Below are 25,766 nucleotides of genomic sequence, written 5' to 3'. Positions count from 1 at the left end.
GACCCTGAATAATTCAAAGTTCATTGAGATTGAAACTGAGGCTGTGGACCGATATAACGAGGCATTGGAGGATGAATTTAATATGTTCTGTTTAACCACAGAGTGAGATACAGAGAGAGAGAAAGAGAGAGAGAGAGGGAAGAGAGAAGGGGGGAGAGAGAGGGACGGAAGAGAACGAGGGAGAAAAATGGGGAAAGAGAGAGCGAGAGACAGACAGACAGACAGGACAGCTAGACAGCTAGACCGCTAGACCGCTAGACCGCTAGACAGACAGATAGACAGACAGACAGACAGACAGACAGACAGACAGACAGACAGACAGACAGACAGACAGACAGACAGACAGACAGACAGACCGTTGGAATGTTTCTGAGGTCTAAAGTAGCATTTCCTATTAATCACTGGAATTGTTGTGATTGTTGTTGTTATCTGAGTTGATATTTTATGAATTCCCCATCATCATCAGAGGGATAGTTATAACATCGTACTCTCTCCCCCTCTTCCTATTTCTCTTGTTCTCCTCCTGTCTTCATCTCTCCCCATCTTTCTATATCGTTCCTCCTCCTCTCCTCATCTCTCCCTTTCCTCTCTCTTTCTCTCCCTCTCCCTCAGCTTTGAGACCGACCCTCCAATCACTGACCCTCCAATCACAGACGACCTTCCTGTCACCGACGACGACCTTCCCAAGATGGCTGCCGACTCCGCCTCTGACGACAGCAAGTTCCTGCGGCAGGACGACGACTTCAAGAACAGTGGTGTGGGGCAGGCTGATTGGTCGGCCAAGAAGATGGTGTGGATCCCGTCAGAGAAGGAGGGTTTTGAGGCCGCCAGCATCAAGGAGGAGAAGGGAGACGATGTAAGGCTGTTACACCCCAAATGGCACCCTATTCCCTATATAGTACACTACTTTTCACCAGGGCCCTAGTGCACTATATAGTAAATCTTCCTCCTCATCTTCCTCAACTTCTTCTTCCTCCTCCTCCTCATCCTCTTTCTCCTCTTCTTCCTCCTCCTCTTCCTCCACCTCCTCATCTTCCTCCTCATTTTCCTCCTCTTCCTCCTTTTCCTCCTGCTCCTCATCTTCCTCCTCCTCCTCTTCTTCCTTCTCCTCTTCTTCATCATTTTCCATGTCTTCCTCCTTCTGCTGCTCCTCATCTTCCTCATCTTCCTCCTCCTCCTCTTCCTCCTCCTCTCTCCTCCTCTCCAGGTGCTGGTAGAGTTGGCTAACGGTAGGAAAGCGACAGTCAACAAGGATGACATCCAGAAGATGAACCCTCCTAAGTTCAGTAAGGTGGAGGACATGGCAGCTCTTACCTGTCTCAACGAGGCCTCTGTCCTCCACAACCTCAAAGAGAGGTACTTCTCCAGCCTCATCTACGTGAGTACGCTCTTAGAAAGAAAGGCTTCCAAAAGGCTTCTTCAGCTGTCCCCATAGGAGAAGCCTTTTGGGTTCCATGTAGAAACCTCTGTGGAAAGGGTCCTATATGGAACCCAAAAGGGTTCTACCTGGAACCCAAAAGGGTTCTACCTGGAACCCAAAAAGGGTTCTTCAAACCGTTCTCCTATGGGGACAGCTGAAGAAACATTTTAGGTTCTAGATAGCACTTATTTGTTCACCTTTTGCTGCAGTGGGCTAAATCAGCACCACACACAGTGTTTCTGGGTAGTCTTAAACAAATCTACTGTGAAACTAAAGTATACACCTCACACACAGTGTTTCTGGGTAGTCTTAAACAAATCTACTGTGAAACTAAAGTACACACCTCACACACATGGTTATGGGCTTAAACAAAAGAAGACACCTGTACCATGTCAGATATAGAGTTTACATGTATTACATTTAGAGATTCAATCCTAATATTACACTTTATATACATCACAGAGGACTGAAATATAACAAAACTGTTGGACATAGAAACACTGAATTCTCAGCGGGTTTTTATGAATAATGTTTATAAAATTATGAAATTATAAAAAAATATGAATAACATTCCACCCATGAGGCCACTAGAGGGTGATTTGGTCCTTTGACTGCAGGAAAGGCGTGAGTGTATAGACAATATCCGTATACACACACACGCACGCACACGCACACGCACACGCACACACGCACACACACACACACACACACACGCACACACACACACACGCACACACACACACGCACACACACACACGCACAGGTACATACATGCACTCACATGCACAAACAATACACACACAAACATGATGTCAATGAGCAATTTGTGCTGAAGTTTTTATCATGTGTACGGAACAAAAATTATGATTTGGTTTTAAGTGTATGTTGATCCTAACCTTTCCTCTCCTTCTCCTCTTCATCATCTTCCTCTTCCTCCTTTTTCTCTCCTGCTCTCTTCCTCCTCTTGCCCCTCTCCTCCCCCATCCACTCCTCTCCTCCTCCTCCTCCTCTCCTCCTCTTCCTCCATCCTCCTCCTCCCCCTCCTCCCCCTCCTCTCTTCCTCCTCTCCCCTCCTCCTCCTCTTCTCTTCCTCCTCCTCTTCCTCCATCCTCCTCCTCCCCCTCCTCCCCCTCCCCTCTTCCTCCTCTCCCCTCCTCCTCCTCTCTTCCTCCTCCACTCCTCTTCTCTTCCTCCATCCTCCCTCCTCCTCTCTTCCTCCTCTCCCTTCCTCCTCCTCTCTTCCTCCTCCTCTCCTCTTCCTCCATGCTCCTCCTCCCCCTCCTCTCCTCTCCTCTCTTCTCCTCTCCTCCTCCCCCTCCTTCCCCTCTTCCCCCTTCCCTCTCCTCCTCCCTCTCCCCTCCTCTCCAGACGTATTCAGGTCTGTTCTGTGTGGTGGTGAACCCCTATAAGATGCTTCCTATCTACTCAGAGAAAATCATTCAGATTTATAAGGGGAAGAAACGCCACGAGGTTCCTCCTCATATCTACTCCATCACTGATAACGCTTACAGGAACATGATGCAAGGTAAAGGGGAGAGGGACACAGAGGGAGAGAGACAGAGACACAGAGACACAGAGAGAGAGAGACAGAGAGAGAGACAGCGAGAGAGAGAGAGAGACAGAGACAGAGAGAGAGAAAGACAAAGAGAGAGGGAGACAGAGAAAGAGAGAGACAGAGACAGAGACAGAGAGAGAGACAGAGAGAGACAGAGAGAGAGAGACAGAGAGAGAGACAGAGAGAGAGAGAGAGAGAGTGGGGGGTGTTTGTATAGGCTTACTCTCGCTCTGTGTGTGTGTGTGTGTGTGTGTGTGTGTGTGTGTGTGTGTGTGTGTGTGTGTGTGTGTGTAATGAATGTTATAGAAACAGGACAGTTTAATTGAGGACAGGCGATACAGCATTGAATGTCTAGAGATATCTGTCTGTCTGGTCTAGCAGTGGATTTAACCTCAAACCTGCCTTCCAAATGGTACCCTGCTACTCCCTATATAGTGCACTACTTTAGACCAGAGCCCTATTCCCTATATAGTGCACTACTTTAGACCAGGGCCCTACTCCCTATATAGTGCACTACTTTAGACCAGGGCCCTATTCCCTATATAGTGCACTACTTTAGACCAGAGCCCTATTCCCTATATAGTGCACTACTTTAGACCAGAGCCCTATTCCCTATATAGTGCACTACTTTAGACCAGAGCCCTATTCCCTATATAGTGCACTACTTTAGACCAGGGCCCTATTCCCTATATAGTGCACTACTTTAGACCAGAGCCCTATTCCCTATATAGTGCACTACTTTAGACCAGGGCCCTATTCCCTATATAGTGCACTACTATTCACCAGGGCCCTATTCCCTATATAGTGCACTACTTTAGACCAGGGCCCTATTCCCTATATAGTGCACTACTTTAGACCAGGGCCCTATTCCCTATATAGTGCACTACTATTCACCAGGGCCCTACTCCCTATATAGTGCACTACTTTAGACCAGGGCCCTATTCCCTATATAGTGCACTACTTTAGACCAGGGCCCTATTCCCTATATAGTGCACTACTATTCACCAGGGCCCTATTCCCTATATAGTGCACTACTATTCACCAGGGCCCTATTCCCTATATAGTGCACTACTATTCACCAGGGCCCTATTCCCTATATAGTGCACTACTATTCACCAGGGCCCTATTCCCTATATAGTGCACTACTATTCACCAGGGCCCTATTCCCTATATAGTGCACTACTATTCACCAGAGCCCTACTCCCTATATAGTGCACTACTATTCACCAGGGCCCTACTCCCTATATAGTGCACTACTTTAGACCAGGGCCCTATTCCCTATATAGTGCTCTACTATTCACCAGGGCCCTATTCCCTATATAGTGCTCTACTATTCACCAGGGCCCTATTCCCTATATAGTGCACTACTATTCACCAGGGCCCTATTCCCTATATAGTGCACTACTATTCACCAGGGCCCTACTCCCTATATAGTGCACTACTATTCACCAGGGCCCTACTCCCTATATAGTGCACTACTTTAGACCAGGGCCCTATTCCCTATATAGTGCTCTACTATTCACCAGGGCCCTATTCCCTATATAGTGCACTACTATTCACCAGAGCCCTATTCCCTATATAGTGCACTACTATTCACCAGGGCCCTATTCCCTATATAGTGCACTACTATTCACCAGGGCCCTATTCCCTATATAGTGCTCTACTATTCACCAGGGCCCTATTCCCTATATAGTGCTCTACTATTCACCAGGGCCCTATTCCCTATATAGTGCACTACTATTCACCAGAGCCCTACTCCCTATATAGTGCACTACTATTCACCAGGGCCCTATTCCCTATATAGTGCACTACTATTCACCAGGGCCCTATTCCCTATATAGTGCACTACTATTCACCAGGGCCCTATTCCCTATATAGTGCACTACTATTCACCAGGGCCCTACTCCCTATATAGTGCACTACTATTCACCAGGGCCCTATTCCCTATATAGTGCACTACTTTAGACCAGAGCCCTATTCCCTATATAGTGCACTACTATTCACCAGGGCCCTATTCCCTATATAGTGCACTACTATTCACCAGGGCCCTATTCCCTATATAGTGCACTACTATTCACCAGGGCCCTATTCCCTATATACTGCACTACTATTCACCAGGGCCCTATTCCCTATATAGTGCTCTACTATTCACCAGGGCCCTATTCCCTATATAGTGCACTACTATTCACCAGGGCCCTATTCCCTATATAGTGCACTACTATTCACCAGGGCCCTATTCCCTATATAGTGCACTACTTTAGACCAGGGCCCTATTCCCTATATAGTGCACTACTATTCACCAGGGCCCTATTCCCTATATAGTGCTCTACTATTCACCAGAGCCCTATTCCCTATATAGTGCACTACTATTCACCAGAGCCCTATTCCCTATATAGTGCACTACTATTCACCAGGGCCCTATTCCCTATATAGTGCACTACTATTCACCAGGGCCCTATTCCCTATATAGTGCACTACTATTCACCAGGGCCCTATTCCCTATATAGTGCTCTACTATTCACCAGGGCCCTATTCCCTATATAGTGCACTACTATTCACCAGGGCCCTACTCCCTATATAGTGCACTACTTTAGACCAGGGCCCTATTCCCTATATAGTGCTCTACTATTCACCAGGGCCCTATTCCCTATATAGTGCTCTACTATTCACCAGGGCCCTATTCCCTATATAGTGCACTACTATTCACCAGGGCCCTACTCCCTATATAGTGCACTACTTTAGACCAGGGCCCTATTCCCTATATAGTGCTCTACTATTCACCAGGGCCCTATTCCCTATATAGTGCACTACTATTCACCAGAGCCCTATTCCCTATATAGTGCACTACTATTCACCAGGGCCCTATTCCCTATATAGTGCACTACTATTCACCAGGGCCCTATTCCCTATATAGTGCTCTACTATTCACCAGGGCCCTATTCCCTATATAGTGCACTACTATTCACCAGGGCCCTATTCCCTATATAGTGCTCTACTATTCACCAGGGCCCTATTCCCTATATAGTGCACTACTATTCACCAGGGCCCTATTCCCTATATAGTGCACTACTATTCACCAGGGCCCTATTCCCTATAGAGTGCACTACTTTAGACCAGAGCCCTATTCCCTATATAGTGCACTACTTTAGACCAGAGCCCTATTCCCTATATAGTGCTCTACTATTCACCAGGGCCCTATTCCCTATATAGTGCACTACTATTCACCAGGGCCCTATTCCCTATATAGTGCTCTACTATTCACCAGGGCCCTATTCCCTATATAGTGCACTACTATTCACCAGGGCCCTATTCCCTATATAGTGCACTACTATTCACCAGGGCCCTACTCCCTATATAGTGAACTACTATTCACCAGGGCCCTATTCCCTATATAGTGCACTACTATTCACCAGGGCCCTATTCCCTATATAGTGCACTACTATTCACCAGGGCCCTATTCCCTATATAGTGCTCTACTATTCACCAGGGCCCTATTCCCTATATAGTGCACTACTATTCACCAGAGCCCTATTCCCTATATAGTGCACTACTATTCACCAGGGCCCTATTCCCTATATAGTGCACTACTTTAGACCAGGGCCCTATTCCCTATATAGTGCACTACTATTCACCAGGGCCCTATTCCCTATATAGTGCACTACTTTAGACCAGAGCCCTATTCCCTATATAGTGCACTACTATTCACCAGGGCCCTATTCCCTATATAGTGCTCTACTATTCACCAGGGCCCTATTCCCTATATAGTGCACTACTATTCACCAGGGCCCTATTCCCTATATAGTGCACTACTATTCACCAGGGCCCTATTCCCTATATAGTGCACTACTGTTCACCAGGGCCCTATTCCCTATATAGTGCACTACTTTAGACCAGATCCCTATTCCCTATATAGTACACTGCTATTCACCAGGTCACATCAAATCAAATATAATTGTATTTGTCACATGCTTCGTGAACAACAGGTGTAGACTAACAGTGAAATGCTTCCTTATGTTCCCAACAATGAAGAGAGAAGATGAGATAAAATTAATAATATACAAATAATAACACAATGAATAAATACACAATGATTAATGATAACTTGGTTATATACACAGGGTACCAATACCAAGTCAATGATAACTCGGTTATATACACAGGGTACCAGTACCCAGTCAATGATAACTTGGTTATATACACAGGGTACCACTACCTAGTCAATGGTAACTTGGTTATATACACAGGGTACCAGTACTGAGTCAATGATAACTTGGTTATATACACAGGGTACCAGTACCCAGTCAATGATAACTTGGTTATATACACAGGGTACCAGTACTGAGTCAATGATAACTTGGTTATATACACAGGGTACCAGTACTGAGTCAATGATAACTAGGCTATATACAGTTGAAGTCAGAAGTAACATGCACTTAGGTTGGCGTCATTAAAACTCGCTTTTCAACCACTCCACAAATTTCTTGTTAACAAACTATAGTTTTGGCAAGTCGGTTAGGACATCTACTTTGTGCATGACACAAGTCATTTTTCCAACAATTGTTTGGAAAAATTTGACAGTGCCTTTAAACAGCTTGCAAAATTCCAGAAAATGATGTCATGGCTTTAGAAGCTTCTGATAAGCTAATTGACATCATTTGAGTCAGTTGGAGGTGTACCTGTGGATGTATTTCAAGGCCTACCTTCAAACTCAGTGCCTCTTTGCTTGACATCATGGGAAAATCAAAAGAAATCAGCCAAGACCTCAGAAAAAAAATTTGTAGACCTCCACAAGTCTGGTTCATCCTTGGGAGCAATTTCCAAACACCTGAAGGTGCCACATTCATCTGTACAAACAATAGTACGCAAGTATAAACACCATGGGACCACGCAGCCGTCATACCGCTCAGGAAGGAGACGCGTTCTGTCTCGTAGAGATGAACGTAGTTTGGTGCAAAAAGTGCAAATCAATCCCAGAACAACAGCAAAGGACCTTGTGATGATGCTGGAGGAAACAGGTACAAAAGTATCTATACCCACAGTAAAACGAGTCCTATATCGACATAACCTGAAAGGCCGCTCAGCAAGGAAGAAGCCACTGCTCCAAAACCGCCATAAAAAAGCCAGACTACGGTTTGCAACTGCACATGGGGACAAAGATTGTACTTTTTGGAGAAATGTCCTCTGTTCTGATGAAACAAAAATAGAACTGTTTGGCCATAATGACCATCATTATGTTTGGAGGAAAAAGGGGGAGGCTTGCAAGCCGAAGAACACCATCCCAACCGTGAAGCACGGAGGTGGCTGCATCATGTTGTGGGGGTGCTTTGCTGCAGGAGAGACTGGTGCACTTCACAAAATAGATGACATCATGAGGGAGGAAAATTATGTGGATATTTTGAAGCAACATCTCAAGACATCAGTCAGGAAGTTAAAGCTTGGTCGCAAATGGGTCTTCCAAATGGACAATGACCCCAAGCAGACTTCCAAAGCTGTGGAAAAACGGCTTAAGGACAACAAAGTCAAGGTATTGGAGTGATCATCACAAAGCCCTGACCTCAATCCTATAGATAATTTGTGGGCAGAACTGAAAAAGTGTGTGCGAGCAAGGAGGCCTACAAACCTGACTCAGTTACACCAGCTCTGTCAGGAGGAATGGGCCAAAATTTACCCAACTTATTGTGGGAAGCTTGTGGAAGGCTCCCTGAACCGTTTGACCCAAGTTAAACAATTTAAAGGCAATGCTACCGAATACTAATTGAGTGTATGTAAACTTCTGACCCACTGGGAATGTGATGAAAGAAATAAAAGCTGAAATAAATCATTCTCTCTACTATTAGTCTGACATTTCACATTCTTAAAATGAAGTGGTGATCCTAACTGACCTATGACAGGGAATTTTTACTAGGATTAAATGTCAGGAATTGTGAAAAACTGAGTTTAAATGTATTTGGCTAAGGTGTATGTAAACTTCCCAATTCAACTGTAGATATGTAAATATAGGTAGTGGTAAAGTGACTAGGCAACAGGATAACGATTAAACAGATATAACTATTTTGGGTTCCATGTAGAACCCATCCCACAGAGTGTACTACATGGAACCCAAGAGGGTTCTACCTAGAACCAAAAGGTAGTGCATTATTTAGGGAATAGGATACAATTTTAGACAGAACCTAAATCCTACTGGTCCAGTTTCCAGAACCTAAATCCTACTGGTCCAGTTTCCAGAACCTAAATCCTACTGGTCCAGTTTCCAGAACCTAAATCCTACTGGTCCAGTTTCCAGAACCTAAATCCTACTGGTCCAGTTTCCAGCCATCAGTAGGGGGTGATCTCCAAAATACCCAGACATGGAGTCTGTCTGTGTGTGTTAAGTTATGTGTGTGTGTGTGTGTGTTAAGGTGTGTGTATGTGTGTGTGTGTGTGTGTGTGTGTGTGTGTGTGTGTGTGTGTGTGTGTGTGTGTGTGTGTGTGTGTGTGTGTGTGTGTGTGTGTATGTATATGTGCGTGTGTGTTTGTGTTTCAAAATACCCATACATGGAGCAGGTTACCAAGGTTACCTTCCTCCAGTAGCCCTCTCCATCCCCCTGCTATTTTTAGCCAATATTGAGTGACAGAGAAGTTAATCTGGTGCAGAAATAGATGTAGGAACATTTAGGAAGCTGTTCTAGCCTCTAGTCTTTCCTCTATGTGTGAGTGAACAGAGCACCTTAAGTTCATGTTTGGTGTGTTCAGCTTGGCTTCAACTGTCCTGCCTTAACCCATCTCTCTCCCTCTGTTTCCCTTTTCTCCTATCTCTCTCCCCCTCCCTCCCTCTCTCTCTCTCTCTCTCTCTCTCTCTCTCTTCCACTCCCTCTCCCCATCCCTCTCTCTCTCTGTCTCTCTCTCTCTCCTCAACCACACCCTCTCTCCATCTCCCTCCTTCCCTATCTCTCCCTCTCCCTCCTCTCCCCTTCCTTCCCTCCCTCCCTCCCTCCCTCCCTCCCTCCCTCCCTCCGCACCTGCCTTTCTCTCTGTCTTTCTCCACAGAGCGTGAGGACCAGTCAATTCTGTGCACGTGAGTCCAAACCTCAAACACAGACATATTTTTTCCAACACATGAACTTGTTGCCCCTTGTACCAGGGATGCGTCCCAAATGTAACCTTATCCCATGACCTTGGGACCATCAGGTTCTACCTGAGCTAAGCATTGTTCTGAGATTTTGAACATCAACGTTTTCACATCTCAGAATTGTTTTTCTCACTCTTAGAATAAAGGGTTCCAAAAGGGTTCTCCGGCTGTCCCCATATGAGAACCCTTTTTGGTTCCAGGTAGAACCCTTTTGGGTTCCATTTAGAACCCTCAGTGGAAAGGGTTTTACATGGAACCCAAAAGGGTTCTACCTGGAACCAAAAAGGGTTCTTCAAAGGGTTCTTCAAAGGGTACTCCTATTGGGGACAGCAGAAGAACCCTTCTAGGTTCTAGATAGCAACTCTTTTCTAAGAGCGTAGTGAATTCTTCTTTCATAACTGATTAAGGTCGTCACCTTAAAGGTACCTAAGGTGCAACTGCAGATGTCAATCTGGGTTCAGCCATAAATTACTATCTGACACTTCTGAATTAGACAGAGGTGAGTCTGGACCCCTGTCCCTCTCCTCCCTAACCCCCTGTCCCTCTCCTCCCTAACCCCCTGTCTCTCTCCTCTCTAACCCCCTGTCTCTCTCCTCCCTAACCCCCTGTCTCTCTCCTCTCTAACGCCCTGTCCCTCTCCTCCCTAACGCCCTGTCCCTCTCCTCTCTAACCCCCTGTCTCCCTCCTCTCTTACCCCCTGTCCCTCTCCTCTCTAACCCCCTGTCCCTCTCCTCTCTACCCCACCAGAGGTGAGTCTGGAGCGGGGAAGACAGAGAACACAAAGAAGGTGATCCAGTATCTGGCGGTGGTGGCTTCCTCTCACAAGGGCAGCAAGAAGGACACTGGAGCTGTGAGTGTTACCTGTAGTGTACAATACAATATGATACACTATAATACACTGGAGCTGTGTTACCTCTAGTGTACAATACAATATGATACACTATAATACACTGGAGCTGTGTTACCTCTAGTGTACAATACAATATGATACACTATAATACACTGGAGCTGTGTTACCTCTAGTGTACAATACAATATGATACACTATAATACACTGGAGCTGTGTTAACTCTAGTGTACAATACAATATGATACACTATAATACACTGGAGCTGTGAGTGTTACCTGTAGTGTACAATACAATATGATACACTATAATACACTGGAGCTGTGTTACCTGTAGTGTACAATACAATATGATACACTATAATACACTGGAGCTGTGTTACCTGTAGTGTACAATACAATATGATACACTATAATACACTGGAGCTGTGAGTGTTACCTGTAGTGTACAATACAATATGATACACTATAATACACTGGAGCTGTGTTAACACTAGTGTACAATACAATATGATACAATATGATACACTATAATACACTGGAGCTGTGTTAACTCTAGTGTACAATACAATATGATACAATATGATACACTATAATACACTGGAGCTGTGTTACCTGTGTTACCTGTGTTACCTGTGTTACCTGTGTTACCTGTGTTACCTCTAGGGTTGCAAAACTTTCCCAAATTTTCCAGAAATCCTGGATGAAAGTTTCCTGGAATCAGGATGGAATAAGCAGGGCATCTGGGAATCATCCAACTGGGATTTCTGAAAAACCTGGGAATTTACAGGAATTTTTATAACCCCTACCTCTACTGTACTCTGCTAAACACATTCAATACAATGTGACTTGTTTAGTCCCTCAGAGGATAGCAGCAGATATCGAGTTGATGGGAATTGAACTGAAACGTCTAAACTGTGTAACCCTTCTGTTTTAATTGAGAAGAGAGCTCATAAGAGACTGTACTTTTATTATTGTGATAACAAAACATTTCTTTAACAATGAAAGACATTTCTGTGTGACATTTTTGTTGTGTGACAGGATGCAGCAACACTAGTCAAGGTATGACAAGTCTTTCTGTGATGTGGGCTATGCAGACTACTGTAACCTTAACTGACTGTGTGGTAGAAACTAATGTTGGTCTGGTTGGTGGACCGCTTCCCCCTCAGTGTGCGGTGTGCTGCTTTGTGCCTGCTGGTGGTTTAGGCTGTAGGTCTTCTGCTGAAGAGGCAAATCTCTCAGAATCAATACTGATAGCCAATGAGCTGTACTCTAAGTCCTGCTATGGACCCCCCCTCTAGTTCTATATTCAATACTGATAGCCAATGAGCTGTACTCTAAGTCCTGCTATGGACCCCCCCCCCCTCTAGTTCTATATTCAATACTGATAGCCAATGAGCTGTACTCTAAGTCCTGCTATGGACCCCCCCCTCTAGTTCTATATTCAATACTGATAGCCAATGAGCTGTACTCTAAGTCCTGCTATGGACCCCCCCCCTCTAGTTCTATATTCAATACTGATAGCCAATGAGCTGTACTCTAAGTCCTGCTATGGACCCCCCCCCCCTCTAGTTCTATATTCAATACTGATAGCCAATGAGCTGTACTCTAAGTCCTGCTATGGACCCCCCCCCCCTCTAGTTCTATATTCAATACTGATAGCCAATGAGCTGTACTCTAAGTCCTGCTATGGACCCCCCCCCCTCTAGTTCTATATTCAATACTGATAGCCAATGAGCTGTACTCTAAGTCCTGCTATGGACCCCCCCCCTAGTTCTATATTCAATACTGATAGCCAATGAGCTGTACTCTAAGTCCTGCTATGGACCCCCCCCCCTCTAGTTCTATATTCAATACTGATAGCCAATGAGCTGTACTCTAAGTCCTGCTATGGACCCCCCCCCCCTCTAGTTCTATATTCAATACTGATAGCCAATGAGCTGTACTCTAAGTCCTGCTATGGACCCCCCCCCTAGTTCTATATTCAATACTGATAGCCAATGAGCTGTACTCTAAGTCCTGCTATGGACCCCCCCCCTCTAGTTCTATATTCAATACTGATAGCCAATGAGCTGTACTCTAAGTCCTGCTATGGACCCCCCCCTCTAGTTCTATATTCAATACTGATAGCCAATGAGCCGTACTCTAAGTCCTGCTGTGGACCCCCCCCCTCTAGTTCTATATTCAATACTGATAGCCAATGAGCTGTACTCTAAGTCCTGCTGTGGACCCCCCCCTCTAGTTCTATATTCAATACTGATAGCCAATGAGCTGTACTCTAAGTCCTGCTATGGACCCCCCCCCCCCCCGTAGTTCTATATTCATATTCTATATATTCTATATTCCCCTTACCCAATCACAGAAGAAGACAGTTTAGGGTTCACATATCAGACACAACCTATTCCCCAAGGATACAATCACAGAAGAAGACAGTTTAGGGTTCACATATCAGACACAACCTATTCCCCAAGGATACAATCACAGAAGAAGAAGAATAATTTATTTTTAAAAATAGCTAGTGACAATGATGAAGAAGGAAAATAGAAGAATACTTTATTGTGTATCATAATACGTTATGCCAGGTTATAATATGTTATGCCAGGTAATGATACGTTATGCCAGGTTATAATACGTTATGCCAGGTAATGATACGTTATGCCAGGTTTTAATACGTTACGCCAGGTTATGATACGTTATGCCAGGTTATAATATGTTATGCCAGGTTATAATACGTTATGCCAGGTTATAATATGTTATGCCAGGTTATAATACGTTATGCCAGGTAATGATACGTTATGCCAGGTTATAATACGTTATGCCAGGTTATGATACGTTATGCCAGGTTATAATATGTTATGCCAGGTTATAATACGTTATGCCAGGTAATGATACGTTATGCCAGGTTATAATATGTTATGCCAGGTTATAATACGTTATGCCAGGTAATGATACGTTATGCCAGGTTATAATATGTTATGCCAGGTTATAATACGTTATGCCAGGTAATGATACGTTATGCCAGGTTATAATATGTTATGCCAGGTTATAATACGTTATGCCAGGTAATGATACGTTATGCCAGGTTATAATATGTTATGCCAGGTTATAATACGTTATGCCAGGTAATCATATGTTATGCCAGGTTATAATATGTTATGCCAGGTTAAAATACGTTATGCCAGGTAATGATACGTTATGCCAGGTTAGAATATGTTATGCCAGGTTATAATACGTTATGCCAGGTAATGATACGTTATGCCAGGTTATAATATGTTATGCCAGGTTATAATACGTTATGCCAGGTAATGATACGTTATGCCAGGTTATAATATGTTATGCCAGGTTAAAATACGTTATGCCAGGTAATGATACGTTATGCCAGGTTAGAATATGTTATGCCAGGTTATAATACGTTATGCCAGGTAATGATACGTTATGCCAGGTTATAATATGTTATGCCAGGTTATAATACGTTATGCCAGGTAATGATACGTTATGCCAGGTTATAATATGTTATGCCAGGTTATAATACGTTATGCCAGGTTATAATATGTTATGCCAGGTTATAATACGTTATGCCAGGTTATAATATGTTATGCAAGGTTATGCCAGGTAATGATACGTTATGCCAGGTTATAATATGTTATGCCAGGTTATAATACGTTATGCCAGGTTATGATATGTTATGCAAGGTTATAATATGTTATGCAAGGTTATGATACATTACGCCAGGTTATGATATGTTATGCCAGGCTATGATATGTTATAACAGGTTATGCTAGGTTATAATACCTTATGCCAGGTAATAATACGTTATGCCAGGTTATGATATGTTATAACAGGTTATGCCTGGTTATAATATGTTGTGCCAGGTTATAATACGTTATACCAGGTTATGATACATCATGCCAGGTTATAATACATTATGCCAGGTTAGACCAGGTTCCAATACGTTATGCCAGGTTATCATACGTTATGCCAGGTTATAAAACGTTATGCCAGGTTATGCCAGATTATAATATGTTATGCCAGGTTATGCCACATTATCAAACATTATGCCAGGTTATAATACGTTATGCCAGATTATAATTCATTATAATACGTTATGCCAGGTTATAATGCATTATAATACATTATACCAGGTTATAATACATTATAATAGGTTATAATGATCACATCCTCCTCTGCCTCCTCTGTAGGAGAAGCCAGAGAAGTCTGGGTCTCTGGCCTATGTGAGTATGAGAGTAGCACCCTATTCCCTATTTAGTGCACTACTTTTGACCACCGCCTATAGAGGTCTGGTAAAAGAAGTGCACTGCATATGTAATAGGGTGCCATTTGGGAGTTCATAGCTGCATGCTAGCTAGCGTGTCACACCTACATTTGATTAAACGATATGATCAATCTCTCCTCTCCTATAGCATGTGAACACTATTAACTGTTGATGGACCTCTCTGTGTGTTGGAAAGTAGTGGCCTGTATGACATTTAAAATAGTGTGTGGAACATCAAAGTCACCCCATAATAATCTTTTCACTAATCTCTCTGAGTGGTTGCTATGCTACATCTCACTGACTGTGTTTTGCTCTGTGTCTGTTGCGCTGCTTTGTAGTGTGCTAAACAAAAGGTGTCTCAGTTGTCCATTTCTTTCTTGTTGTATAATGTAACGTAACTTGTGTTGTTTTGTTGTGTGACATCATTCTTTGGTAATATGCATGAAGTGGAATAATAATTGTGATGTCACAGATATGTGATTGTTTTTCCTCCTTTCCCCCGTTTGCCCTCCAGGGGGAGCTAGAGAAGCAGCTGCTGCAGGCCAACCCCATCCTGGAAGCCTTCGGGAACGCCAAGACCATCAAGAACGACAACTCCTCACGATTCGTAATCAACTCACAGTTTACACACACTCAGACACTATTACACACTCAGACACTATTACACACTCAGACACTATTACACACTCACACACTATTAAACACTCAGACACTATTACACACTCAGACACTATTACACACTCAGACACTGTTACACACACTATTACACACTCAGACACTATTACACACTCAGACACTGTTACACACACTATTACACACTCAGACACTATTACACACTCACACACTATTACACACTCACACACTATTACACACTCAGACACTGTTACACACACTATTACACACTCACACACTATTACACACACTATTACACACTCAGACACTATTACACACACTATTACACACTCAGACACTGTTACACACACTATTACACACTCACACACTATTACACACTCAGACACTATTACACACACTATTACACACTCACACACTATTACACACTCACACACTATTACACACACTCAGACACTATTACACACTCAGACACTATTACACACTCACACACTATTACACACACTATTACACACACTCAGACACTATTACACACTCAGACACTATTACACACTCACACACTATTACACACACTATTACACACTCACACACTATTACACACTCACACACTATTACACACTCAGACACTATTACACACTCACACACTATTACACACACACACACTATTACACACACTATTACACACTCAGACACTATTACACACTCACACACTATTACACACACTATTACACACTCACACACTATTACACACACTATTACACACTCACACACTATTACACACTCAGACACTATTACACACTCACACACTATTACACACTCACACACTATTACACACTCACACACTATTACACACTCACACACTATTACACACTCAGACACTATTACACACACTATTACACACTCACACACTATTACACACTCAGACACTATTACACACTCACACACTATTACACACTCACACACTATTACACACTCACACACTATTACACACTCAGACACTATTACACACTCACACACTATTACACACACTATTACACACACACACACACACTATTACACACTCAGACACTATTACACACACTATTACACACACTATTACACACTCACACACTATTACACACTCACACACTATTACACACTCACACACTATTACACACTCAGACACTATTACACACACTATTACACACTCAGACACTATTACAGACTGCTATTCCTTGTTATTAGAGGACAGACTGCTATTCCTTGTTATTATAATACAGACTGTTATTCCTTGTTATTATAAAACAGACTGTTATTCCTTGTTATTATAATACAGACTGCTATTCCTTGTTATTATAATACAGACTGCTATTCCTTGTTATTATAATACAGACTGCTATTCCTTGTTATTATAATACAGACTGCTATTCCTTGTTATTATAAAACAGACTGTTATTCCTTGTTATTAGAGGACAGACTGCTATTCCTTGTTATTATAAAACAGACTGTTATTCCTTGTTATTATAATACAGACTGCTATTCCTTGTTATTATAATACAGACTGCTATTCCTTGTTATTAGAGGACAGACTGCTATTCCTTGTTATTATAATACAGACTGCTATTCCTTGTTATTAGAGGACAGACTGCTATTCCTTGTTATTATAATACAGACTGCTATTCCTTGTTATTAGAGGACAGACTGCTATTCCTTGTTATTATAATACAGACTGCTATTCCTTGTTATTATAATACAGACTGCTATTCCTTGTTATTATAATACAGACTGCTATTCCTTGTTATTATAATACAGACTGCTATTTTAGTGATATCATGACATCTATCAAGAGCTCAGTCCTCACATATACAGTATCCTACATATCTCCCCTCACATATATCCTACATATCTCTCCTCACCTATACAGTATCCTACATATCTCTCCTCACCTATACAGTATCCTACATATCTCTCCTCACCTATACAGTATCCTACATATCTCTCCTCACCTATACAGTATCCTACATATCTCTCCTCACCTATACAGTATCCTACATATCTCTCCTCACATATACAGTATCCTACATATCTCTCCTCACCTATACAGTATCCTACATATCTCTCCTCACCTATACAGTATCCTACATATCTCTCCTCACATATACAGTATCCTACATATCTCTCCTCACCTATACAGTATCCTACATATCTCTCCTCGCATATACAGTATCCTACATATCTCTCCTCACCTATACAGTATCCTACATATCTCTCCTCACATATACAGTATCCTACATATCTCTCCTCACCTATACAGTATCCTACATATCTCTCCTCACCTATACAGTATCCTACATATCTCTCCTCACCTATACAGTATCCTACATATCTCTCCTCACCTATACAGTATCCTACATATCTCTCCTCACATATACAGTATCCTACATATCTCTCCTCACCTATACAGTATCCTACATATCTCTCCTCGCATATACAGTATCCTACATATCTCTCCTCACATATACAGTATCCTACATATCTCCCCTCACATATACAGTATCCTACATATCTCTCCTCACCTATACAGTATCCTACATATCTCTCCTCACCTATACAGTATCCTACATATCTCTCCTCACCTATACAGTATCCTACATATCTCCCCTCACATATATCCTACATATCTCTCCTCACATATACAGTATCCTACATATCTCTCCTCACATATACAGTATCCTACATATCTCCCCTCACCTATACAGTATCCTACATATCTCTCCTCACATATACAGTATCCTACATATCTCTCCTCACCTATACAGTATCCTACATATCTCTCCTCACCTATACAGTATCCTACATATCTCTCCTCACATATACAGTATCCTACATATCTCCCCTCACATATACAGTATCCTACATATCTCTCCTCACCTATACAGTATCCTACATATCTCTCCTCACCTATACAGTATCCTACATATCTCTCCTCACATATACAGTATCCTACATATCTCCCCTCACATATACAGTATCCTACATATCTCCCCTCACATATACAGTATCCTACATATCTCCCCTCACATATTCAGTATCCTACATATCTCCCCTCACATATATCCTACATATCTCTCCTCACATATACAGTATCCTACATATCTCTCCTCACCTATACAGTATCCTACATATCTCTCCTCACATATACAGTATCCTACATATCTCCCCTCACATATACAGTATCCTACATATCTCTCCTCACATATACAGTATCCTACATATCTCCCCTCACATATACAGTATCCTACATATCTCTCCTCATATATACAGTATCCTACATATCTCCCCTCACATATACAGTATCCTACATATCTCTCCTCACATATACAGTATCCTACATATCTCCCCTCACATATACAGTATCCTACATATCTCTCCTCACAGGGCAAGTTTATTAAGCTCAACTTTGACGTGACCGGATTCCTCGTTGGAGCCAACATCGATACCTGTATCCTCATGAAATATACTTTCTATAAATATACAGACTTTGGGCTCCTTATAGAGATGTATTGTAGTGTTTATCAAATTCATCTTTTAGAGATTTGGGAGATATTATAACACACAAAAGGGACAGTTTCCCGGACACAGATTAAACCTAGTCCTGGACTAAAAAGCATGTTCAATTAAGAATTTATATTTATATTTCATGTGTGTCGGGGGAAACTGGCCCAACGTAAAATGCAGTGTCTTGTTCCTGCACCACAGAGGTTTTTGTCTTTAACCCTCCCCTGTCCACCAGACCTGCTGGAGAAGTCTCGCTGTATCCGCCAAGCCAAGATAGAGAGAGCCTTCCATATCTTTTACTACATGGTGGCCGGGGCAAAGGACCAACTAAAGGGTGAGGAGATGGATAGATGGAATGATGGATGGATGGATGGATGGATGGATGGATGGATGGATGGATGGATGGATGGACAGGCCAGGATTGGTCGTTTCTCCTAAATCAAGGGTCGGCAATAATTTTGTCTCGAGGGCCACATCGGGATTTCAGAATTCTGGGTCGAGCCCACCCCTGTCCTAGATAGTTATGCTGATTTAAAGGACAGGTCTGAAACAACTTTGTGTCTCTATATAGAGAAGCTGTTGCAGGGGGGTTTCAGTGTGTATCGTTCAGCATTCAGGGCTGGAACCACCCAGTTTATAATGTCTGATCTACCACGGCTTTTAGCCAATCAGCATCCAGGACACAAACTACCCGGTTTATAATAATGTCATAAATATTATAAACTGAGTGGTTTGAGCCCTGAATGCTGATTGGCTGACAGCCATGGTATATTAGACCGTATGCCACGGGTATGACAAAGCATGTATTTTTACTGCTCTAATTACATTGGCAACCAGTTTATAATAGCAATAAGGCACCTCTGGGGTTTGTGGTATATGGCCAATATACCACGGCTAAGGGCTGTATCCAGGCACTCCACGTTGCGTTGTGCATAAGAACAGCCCTTAGCCGTGGTATATTGGCCATATGCCACACCTCCTCAGGCCTTATTGTTTAATTATATAGTGTATAAACCATACAGCTCCTCCTCTCCTGTCTGTCCCTGTATAGAGGAGCTGTTACTGGAGGATTTTGGGGACTACCGGTTCCTGGTGGCAGGTCATGTGGAGGTGCCTGGTCAGGAAGATGATGAGATGTTCATAGAAACACTGGAGGCCATGGAGATCATGGGTTTCTCTGAGGACGAGAGGACAGGTACTGGGGGAAGGGGAGGGCTGTCTCTGAGGACCAGGGGACAGGTACTGGAGGAAGGGGAGGGCTGTCTCTGAGGACGAGAGGACAGGTACTGGAGGAAGGGGAGGGCTGTCTCTGAGGACGAGAGGACAGGTACTGGAGGAAGGGGAGGGCTGTCTCTGAGGACGAGAGGACAGGTACTGGAGGAAGGGGAGGGCTGTCTCTGAGGACGAGAGGACAGGTACTGGAGGAAGGGGAGGGCTGTCTCTGAGGACCAGGGGACAGGTACTGGGGGAAGGGGAGGGCTGTCTCTGAGGACGAGAGAACAGGTACTGGGGGAAGGGGAGGGCTGTCTCTGAGGACGAGAGGACAGGTACTGGGGGAAGGGGAGGGCTGTCTCTGAGGACCAGGGGACAGGTACTGGGGGAAGGGGAGGGCTGTCTCTGAGGACGATAGGACAGGTACTGGGGGAAGGGGAGGGCTGTCTCTGAGGACCAGGGGATAGATACTAGAGGGAAGAGGAGGGCTGTCTCTGAGGACCAGGGGATAGATACTAGAGGGAAGAGGAGGGCTGTCTCTGAGGACCAGGGGATAGATACTAGAGGGAAGAGGAGGGCTGTCTCTGAGGACCAGGGGATAGATACTAGAGGGAAGAGGAGGGCTGTCTCTGAGGACCAGGGGATAGATACTAGAGGGAAGAGGAGGGCTGTCTGGCTTTTAGTCTATCATTCTCTTTCTCCACCTCACTTTGTCTTTCTCTGTCCATCTGTCATTCTCTCTCTCTCTCTCTCTCTCTCTCTCTCTCTCTCTCTCTCTCTCTCCTCTCTCTCCTCTCTCTCTCTCTCTGTCTCTCTCTCTCTCTCTCTCTCTCTCTCTCTCGTTCTATCTCTCTTGAGGACGAGGGAATAGGTAGGGGTAGGGCTGTCTCTCTTTCTGCTGTCTCTCTCAGTGATGTCTGTCTCTCTCTCTCCTCCCACTCTCCTCTCCTCTCTCTAGGCATGATGAAGGTGGTCTCCACTGTGCTCCAGCTGGGGAACATTAAGTTCAACAAGGAGAGGAACAATGAGCAGGCCACCATGCCCGACAACACAGGTGATACATGACATCACACAGGTAGTAGCAGCACATGTGAGACATGACATCACACAGGTAGGAGCAACACAGGTGAGACATGACATCACACAGGTAGTAGCAGCACATGTGAGACATGATATCACACAGGTAGGAGCAACACAGGTGAGACATGACATCACACAGGTAGTAGCAGCACATGTGATACATGACATCACACAGGTAGGAGCAACACAGGTGATACATGACATCACACAGGTAGTAGAAGCACATGTGATACATGACATCACACAGGTAGGAGCAACACAGGTGATACATGACATCACACAGGTAGTAGCAGCACATGTGATACATGACATCACACAGGTAGGAGCAACACAGGTGAGACATGACATCACACAGGTAGGAGCAACACAGGTGAGACATGAAATCACACAGGTAGGAGAAACACAGGTGAGACATGACATCACACAGGTAGGAGCAACACAGGTAACAACAGAGTTTGTTCACAGTAACACAAGCTTGAAAATACAGTTTACATTTAGCACAGTTAACACAGAGAGGAAAGCACAGGTATGAAAGACAACAGGTAACATACCACTAACACAGGTATGAAAGACAACAGGTAACATACCACTAACACAGGTAAGAAAGACAACAGGTAACATACCACTAACACAGGTATGAATGACAACAGGTAACATACCACTAACACAGGTATGAAAGACAGCAGGTAACATACCACTAACACAGGTATGAAAGACAACAGGTAGCATACCACTAACACAGGTATGAAAGACAACAGGTAACATACCACTAACACAGGTATGAAAGACAACAGGTAACATACCACTAACACAGGTATGAAAGACAGCAGGTAACATACCACTAACACAGGTATGAAAGACAACAGGTAGCATACCACTAACACAGGTATGAAAGACAACAGGTAGCATACCACTAACACAGGTATGAAAGACAGCAGGTAACATACCACTAACACAGGTAAGAAAGACAGCAGGTAACATGCAGTACGACTAATCTTTCTCTCTCTTGTTCCCTTTCTTCTCTTCTCTCTCTCTCTCTCTCTCTCTCTCTCTTCCTCCCCACTCTCCCCTCTCTCTCTTGCCTCCCTTCCTCCCCCCCTCTTCTCTCTCTCTCTCTTCAGCGGCTCAGAAAGTGTGCCACCTGCAGGGTATCAACGTGACAGACTTCACCCGTTCCGTCCTCACCCCCCGCATCAAGGTGGGCAGAGAGGTGGTGCAGAAGGCTCAGACCAAGGAACAGGTACTATTCTACTCTACTCTAATCTATTCTACTATATTCTACTCTAATATGTTCTATTCTACTATATTCTACTCTATTATGTTCTATTCTACTCTATTCTACTCTATTATGTTCTATTCTACTATATTCTACTCTATTATGTTCTATTCTACTCTATTCTACTATATTCTACTCTATTATGTTCTATTATGTTCTATTCTACTCTATTCTACTCTATTATGTTCTATTCTACTCTATTATGTTCTATTCTACTCTATTCTACTCTATTATGTTCTATTCTACTCTATTCTACTCTATGATGTTCTATTCTACTCTATTCTACTCTATGATGTTCTATTCTACTCTATTCTACTCTATGATGTTCTATTCTACTCTATTCTACTCTATTATGTTCTATTCTACTCTATTCTACTCTATTATGTTCTATTCTACTCTATTCTACTCTATTATGTTCTATTCTACTCTATTCTACTCTATTATGTTCTATTATGTTCTATTCTACTCTATTCTACTCTATGATGTTCTATTCTACTCTATTCTACTCTATGATGTTCTATTCTACTCTATTCTACTCTATTATGTTCTATTCTACTCTAATATGTTCTATTCTACTCTATTCTACTCTATTATGTTCTATTCTACTCTATTATGTTCTATTCTACTCTATTCTACTCTATTATGTTCTATTCTACTCTATTCTACTCTATTATGTTCTATTCTACTCTATTATGTTCTATTCTACTCTATTCTACTCTATTATGTTCTATTCTACTCTATTATGTTCTATTCTACTATATTATGTTCTATTCTACTCTATTCTATTCTACTCTATTCTACTCTATGATGTTCTATTCTACTCTATTCTACTCTATGATGTTCTATTCTACTCTATTCTACTCTATGATGTTCTATTCTACTCTATTCTACTCTATGATGTTCTATTCTACTCTATTCTACTCTATTATGTTCTATTCTACTCTATTCTACTCTATTATGTTCTATTATGTTCTATTCTACTCTATTCTACTCTATTATGTTCTATTCTACTCTAATATGTTCTATTCTACTCTATTCTACTCTATTATGTTCTATTCTACTCTAATATGTTCTATTCTACTCTATTCTACTCTATTATGTTCTATTCTACTCTATTCTACTCTATTATGTTCTATTCTACTCTATTCTACTCTATTATGTTCTATTCTACTCTATTATGTTCTATTCTACTCTATTCTACTCTATTATGTTCTATTCTACTCTATTATGTTCTATTCTACTATATTATGTTCTATTCTACTCTATTCTATTCTACTCTATTCTACTCTATGATGTTCTATTCTACTCTATTCTACTCTATGATGTTCTATTCTACTCTATTCTACTCTATGATGTTCTATTCTACTCTATTCTACTCTATGATGTTCTATTCTACTCTATTCTAGTCTATTATGTTCTATTCTGCTCTATTCTACTCTATTATGTTCTATTCTACTCTATTCTAGTCTATTATGTTCTATTCTACTCTATTATGTTCTATTATGTTCTATTCTACTCTATTATGTTCTATTCTACTCTATTATGTTCTATTCTACTCTATTATGTTCTATTCTACTCTATTCTAGTCTATTATGTTCTATTCTACTCTATTATGTTCTATTCTACTCTTATGTTCTATTCTACTCTATTATGTTCTATTCTACTCTATTCTAGTCTATTATGTTCTATTCTACTCTATTATGTTCTATTCTACTCTTATGTTCTATTCTAGTCTATTATGTTCTATTCTACTCTATTATGTTCTATTCTGCTCTATTCTACTCTATTATGTTCTATTCTACTCTATTCTAGTCTATTCTACTCTATTATGTTCTATTCTACTCTATTATGTTCTATTCTACTCTTATGTTCTATTCTACTCTATTATGTTCTATTCTACTCTATTATGTTCTATTCTACTCTATTCTACTCTATTCTACTCTATTATGTTCTATTCTACTCTATTCTAGTCTATTATGTTCTATTCTACTCTATTATGTTCTATTCTACTCTATTCTAGTCTATTATGTTCTATTCTACTCTACTCTATTCTATTCTATTATGTTCTATTCTACTCTATTCTACTCTATTATGTTCTATTCTACTCTATTATGTTCTATTCTAGTCTATTATGTTCTATTCTACTCTATTCTACTCTATTATGTTCTATTCTACTCTATTATGTTGTATTCTATTCTACTCTATTCTACTCTATTCTACTCTATTATGTTCTATTCTACTCTATTCTACTCTATTATGTTCTATTCTACTCTTATGTTCTATTCTACTCTATTATGTTCTATTCTACTCTATTATGTTCTATTCTACTCTATTCTACTCTATTCTACTCTATTATGTTCTATTCTACTCTATTATGTTGTATTCTATTCTACTCTATTCTACTCTATTCTACTCTATTATGTTCTATTCTACTCTATTCTACTCTATTATGTTCTATTCTACTCTTATGTTCTATTCTACTCTATTATGTTCTATTCTACTCTATTATGTTCTATTCTACTCTATTCTACTCTATTCTACTCTATTATGTTCTATTCTAGTCTATTATGTTCTATTATGTTCTATTCTACTCTATTCTACTCTATTATGTTCTATTATGTTCTATTCTACTCTATTCTACTCTATTCTACTCTATTATGTTCTATTATGTTCTATTCTACTCTATTCTACTCTATTCTACTCTATTCTACTCTATTATGTTCTATTATGTTCTATTCTAATCTATTCTACTCTATTCTACTCTATTCTACTCTATTATGTTCTATTCTACTCTATTATGTTCTATTCTGCTCTATTATGTTCTATTCT

General features: G+C 41.8%; 1 protein-coding gene across 4 annotated transcripts in view; it reads left to right on the top strand.

Annotated features, from left to right (window-relative positions):
• The first annotated feature begins 618 nt into the window (after positions 1-618).
• Positions 619-25,766, top strand: part of LOC115149495 (myosin-11-like) — a 66,798-nt gene continuing 41,650 nt past the window's right edge. The window contains exons 1-12 of one of the 4 annotated variants that reach the window (XM_029693435.1): positions 619-856; positions 1,208-1,378; positions 2,789-2,945; positions 10,002-10,029; positions 10,831-10,933; positions 11,971-11,991; positions 15,717-15,809; positions 19,250-19,313; positions 19,605-19,703; positions 20,421-20,564; positions 21,540-21,635; positions 22,783-22,901. In XM_029693435.1, the coding sequence (XP_029549295.1) occupies positions 689-856; positions 1,208-1,378; positions 2,789-2,945; positions 10,002-10,029; positions 10,831-10,933; positions 11,971-11,991; positions 15,717-15,809; positions 19,250-19,313; positions 19,605-19,703; positions 20,421-20,564; positions 21,540-21,635; positions 22,783-22,901 (1,263 nt within the window). In that variant the 5' untranslated portion in view covers positions 619-688. Of the gene's footprint in view, positions 857-1,207; positions 1,379-2,788; positions 2,946-10,001; positions 10,030-10,830; positions 10,934-11,970; positions 11,992-15,716; positions 15,810-17,650; positions 19,314-19,604; positions 19,704-20,420; positions 20,565-20,859; positions 20,917-21,539; positions 21,636-22,782; positions 22,902-25,766 lie in introns of those variants that run through there. The other 3 variants (XM_029694265.1, XM_029692658.1, XM_029695123.1) reach the window with 3 other exon arrangements.

Source organism: Salmo trutta, chromosome 1, assembly GCF_901001165.1.
Source record: "Salmo trutta chromosome 1, fSalTru1.1, whole genome shotgun sequence".
Taxonomy (NCBI): domain Eukaryota; kingdom Metazoa; phylum Chordata; class Actinopteri; order Salmoniformes; family Salmonidae; genus Salmo; species Salmo trutta.
Note: the sequence above shows the minus strand (reverse complement) of the source record. Positions and strands in the feature narration are given on the sequence as shown.